Below are 5130 nucleotides of genomic sequence, written 5' to 3'. Positions count from 1 at the left end.
CTCAAAATATATATATATATATATATATATATATATATATATATATATATATATATATATATAATTCTTAAATTTATCTTACTTTTTAAAAAATTATATCTTTAAATATACACATTTTAAAAATTAAAAAATGTCAAACATACCAATAATAATAACAATAATAAATCTAAAAATAAAATCCATTTAAATTAATTTTAAAAAGTAATAACAAATAGTGCTCCTGTAACTTTCGATTTAAAAAATGCATACACAAATATATATAACTATTAATAACTTTAAAAATATATATAAATTGTATATCCTTCACTGTACTCCACGTGAGAAATCCATGACTATATTCTGACATTATTAATTCATAAATATTTACAGAAACCTTAATCGTGAACATAGATTTGCAAAGTTCCTTTCAAACTGCATTCCATTATTATATAGACGGGCATCAGATTTATGCGTCCCAATCATATTCTTATACTATACTACATCAGTTATACATAGGGAGACTTCTTGGCTGCTGAAATTCACTCCGATGTGGTTTGCTCCTCGTTATTATTGAGGTATAACTTATCAGAATTAGCAGCAGTAGAGTACCAGGTCTGCTGGAACAGGCCAGCAAGACAACAACCAAGGGAGCATTAATATATGTTGTTGGCTCCAAATGACTATAGTCAGACCTCACATCGTTGAATTGATCATTTGAATCAGGTACTCCAACTACAGCCGCCAACATGAACGTTTGGATTCGCTGAATTTTTATTATACCACTCTGAGTATCCCTCGTTGCAACCGACCTTGTTGGGCATTACGTGAATAGATGGAATGGAGGCACCTCGATGATGAAGATGTTGGGGATGCTGGCTTCCAAACCCCACAATATACGACCTTTGCAGTGGGTTTTTTCCCGGATGTAATCTACCTGATTAAGTCCACAAAACCAAACACCTTGCAAGTAAGTTTCCTAATGATGATTGATGGATTAAGTCTATGATGTTGTTAGAAGTGGATTGCACATTTTAAGTGGGAGTTCATGAGAATTGACTATGTGATTTTTAAGTCTAATTTAAGGGTGTTTAGTTTAATCGAAGGGCGTTTAGGAGTTGATTATGTGATTTTTCCATCTAAATATTTAACAATAGAAAATCTATCAATTGAACTAAATACTTAACAATAGAAACTAGACCAATTAAACTAACCCTTAAAACTGACCTATTCTTGAATCTTATAAATAAAAATAAAATAAATTATTCCACTTTGTTTGAAATCAATATAATTACCTGACTTTTTGCGAAACTTAGAATATCTGAAACCGAAATTGAGACACCGCCCGCACTGTATTGAGGAAATCTTTGCATCTGCAAGTATATCTGAGTATACAATCATTACATTTGTTACATACTGTAAATTGCTGCTGTATCTTGTGTACAAAAGACCGCCTGGAAAATTCATGCAATTAGTTGTAAACTCAAGCGATATTATACATTTTCACTCTCGCTAATTCTTCCAATTAAAGCCTGTGAAATTCAACTAAAATGAACTTTGTTGAAGAATTCAGTTATGTTTAATAGCGAAACCTGGAGTTTTCCGAATCTGCACGGTCCTACTTTTTGGCATCAAGGCACATATAAAGGAGTCTGCGTCGGTCTTATATTTCTTCAAGGAATTATCGCCAGACAGATACTCCTATATAGAAAAACAGCCCGTTCAGACTATACCTAATACAATTAAAAAAATGAAGATAGAACAACTTTTAAATATTGACCTGAGCTAAGAGTACTTGAGCTCCTGCAAATTTGTTATCCCAACTGAATTCAGAGACGCTGCCACTCCATCCTTCGTTATCCAAAGCAAATTTTGAATAAAATGGATTCCCCGTTGCCTTATAAAGCCCCACCAGAGAATAATGAAACATCAACCATTAAAAAAATATGGATTAAAGATGGTGACCCATCAATTCTAAATCCAAAAATGACCCCTAATCCTTTTTGTTCCGTTAAATCCTTACTTAAACCTTCATCAATAAGCAAGCAGAAAGAGTAAAAGAGATATAGGAAAACATTTTTTCCCCTAGAAATATAGTAATTTCATTAATAAAAGGAAATTACATTTTGCAGATGCATAAATGCATTTCAAATCATTTTCAAAAAACCTGACCGTCATCATCAACAGTGATCAAAAAATTGTTGCCTTGATCCATGCAGGGAGGCAGCAATATATATCATTTTCAAAAAACCTGTCCGTCATCATCAAAGTGATCAAAAGATTGTTGCCTTGATCAACACAAGCAGGCAGCAATATATATAGAACTGTAAAAATTAGAAGATATAAAAAACTGTGAAGTTCTTCATGCATATAAATATGTACACAAAATAATAATGTTCATATGCCAACAGAAAATTAATCTATTATATCCATAAATGGCCGGTGATAATATTGGTAGTGTTCTCCATCGTGCAATTCTTGGATCATCCAGATGCCAGGCTCTCTTGGATCATCCAGATGCCAGGCTCCCGGACCCAGCTTCTTTGGATAGGACCGCAGCTTCTTTGGATAGGCTGTCAGCAACCCTGAAAATGTGTTTACATGTGAAGGAGTCAAATGATGTAATCAATCTCAGAGTTTCATCCAAAATGTGACTCAAAGAAAAAGAAGAGCATCTAGATGTTCTATTCAGCCAGTCACATATGATTTTGGAGTCCCCAAATAGTTGTATGTCTCTGACATTTTTCTCCAAAGCAAAATGTATGAGATGTTTTGCAGCTAGTAGTTCTGCAAAGTTATTAGTTCCTCTTCTGAAACCCATGAGCATGTTGTATGAATGATGATGGTTGATATGTAGAATGGCACCCCCACCGCACCCAGTGCGGCCCGTCAAAATAAGCCCGTGGCTTGCTATCATCAATACATTCAGGTACAATATTCTTTGCCTTCCATGGGGGTGGATCATCTGGAATAAGGGTGTAGTCAGCCAGAACCTTAGCAGCAATAATAGACCAGTGTGGTGGTTGGTTTTGAAAAATTATGTGATTTCAGGCGACAGCATATCAGAAGGGGCAGATTACGATGCTTATGTGTACATCCGGATGTATACCAAGTCTGTCAGGCCTCAATAATAGTTAAGTCTACCCATATACTCGATGGAGCAACAGTAGGAATAATGATATCCCACAATTTTCAGGCTTCTGTGCAATTGAGGAATAGGTGTTGAACAAATTCATTGTCACTTCTACAAAGGTGACACCAATGAGGCCCATATTGTGCTCGCATAAGGAGGTTATCACCTATAGGTATTTTATTCCCTAAGATAGTCCACATTAGCAACCGAGACCTAGGAGGGGCCTTTAGTTTCCACAGATGCCTCCACCATTCTGCAATGTTCTGAGGTCTTCTAGGTTCATACAAGGCCAAGTAGCCATCTTTGGGGGAGTATCTCCCAGATTTAGATAGGGCCCAAATTACCTCATCATCTCCTTCAGTGATGCGAATGTGAGCCTCTGTAAGTGCCTGTGTATAATCCTCCCATAGTTGTGCCCATTGAGGAGGTATATGAAGATGAAGTACAGTTTTCCAGGCCAGTTGTAGGAAAGTGGTATTATCATAATCTGCAATATGGGCTATGTGAGTGGTATTTTAATTATGTAGGTGATGTATGAGTTTGTGGGGTAGTCTATGCATGTTCCCGCAGCCAATCCATGGATCAATACCAATGTGCACTTTATTTCCTGAGTGTATTCTCCAAGTTATTCCTGCTCTAATAGGGTCTAAAGCCTTTATAACCGCCTTCCAGATGATAGAAATCCTAGATGTACATCTGTGTGGCCGCCTAATCCAATCCATAATGTGTAATGGGGCAATATATTTTGCAACAGTCACCTTTGACCATAGACTATCTGTTGTTACCAAGTTCCAACCTAGCTTAGCAGCCAGAGCGGATGAGAAATCATCAAGCCTTTTTAAGCCCCATCCCCCCCACTTCTTTGGTAAATTAAGGGCATCCCAATTTACACAAGCAAAAGTATTGCCTTGCATGCTACCCTTCCAGAGAAATTTGCAATAGAGGGATTGAATCCTGGTGAGGATACCCGTGGGTATCCAAGCCAGAGACATCCATTAAACTGGTGTGGCTTCTAGGATGCTCTTGATGAGTGTGAGTCGCCCAGCATGCGATAGATATTTGAGGTACCAAATATTGAGTCTTTTTTCCATCTTTGAGATGAGCCAAGTCCATTCAGCAATCTTGTAGCCCAGGGGTTTTAACTTATACCCCAGATACTTCAGTCCTTCCGTCAGGCTCAATTGAGTAAATGGAAAGCGTTGAAGTGCAAATAGGATCTCATGTGGTGTGCATTCCGCTGCTGTCAATGTACATTTTGCATCATTTATCAACATTCCTGTAGCCAATTGAAATAGGGAGAAAGAGGCTTTGATGATGGTGAGGTCACCAATGCTGCCATTGAGAAATATTAGGACATCATCCACAAAAAGTAAATGTGTTAGCATACAACAGTCTAATATCTTTATACCCTGTAATTTGCCTCTTCTATGTTCATCCTTTAAGTGTCTGCTAAGGCCCTCCATGACTAGAAGGAAGAGTAGTGGTGACAGCAGACATCCCTGCTGCAAACCTCTTTCAGAGAAGAAAAAGGGGTATGCACTTCCATTGACTAGAATGTTGTAGGGAATGTTAGTTATACAACTCATCATCCATTTGATGAATATGTATGGAAAACCCAGATGGGTTAAAAGCATTCTAATGTATAACCAATTTACTCTGTCAAATGCCTTGGATAAATCAACTTTCATAATCATACCTTTGCATCTCCTGGTATGTAGAGTGTGTAATACTTCTTGAGCAGTGCCCACTGCCTCATGGATCTAACGATCTTGTAGGAAAGCGAATTGTTCCGGTGAGATGTGGTTGGAAAGAATGGGCTGCATCCGGTTGGCAATGATCTTTGTAATAATCTTGTAAATGCAGTTGCAGAGTGAGATAGGGTGATATTCTTCATAGGAGACCGGATTATCTGTTTTCGGGATGAGTGATATGAAGGCAGACGTGATGGATGCTGCTATATTCCCACTGATTTTGGTATCCTCAACTACTTTTAGCAAATCTTCACCTATGATGTCAAAGAA

The 5130-nt window shown here is 37.4% G+C and overlaps 1 protein-coding gene across 1 annotated transcript; it reads right to left on the bottom strand.

Moving 5' to 3' along the window:
* Positions 1-698: 698 nt before the first annotated feature.
* Positions 699-4865, bottom strand: LOC149158971 (endoglucanase-like). The gene is made up of 5 exons (XM_089434141.1): positions 4806-4865; positions 1772-1873; positions 1569-1677; positions 1272-1430; positions 699-913 (listed from the first exon to the last, which is right to left on the bottom strand). Exons 1-5 carry the CDS (start codon positions 4863-4865, stop codon positions 699-701), a joined length of 645 nt encoding a protein of 214 aa, XP_089290267.1.
* Positions 4866-5130: the final 265 nt, after the last annotated feature.

This window comes from Pinus tabuliformis, chromosome 5_2, assembly GCF_031772625.1.
Source record: "Pinus tabuliformis cultivar Carrire ecotype Pingquan chromosome 5_2, CPIR1, whole genome shotgun sequence".
NCBI lineage: Eukaryota > Viridiplantae > Streptophyta > Pinopsida > Pinales > Pinaceae > Pinus > Pinus tabuliformis.
This window is presented reverse-complemented; position numbering and strand designations above follow the sequence as displayed.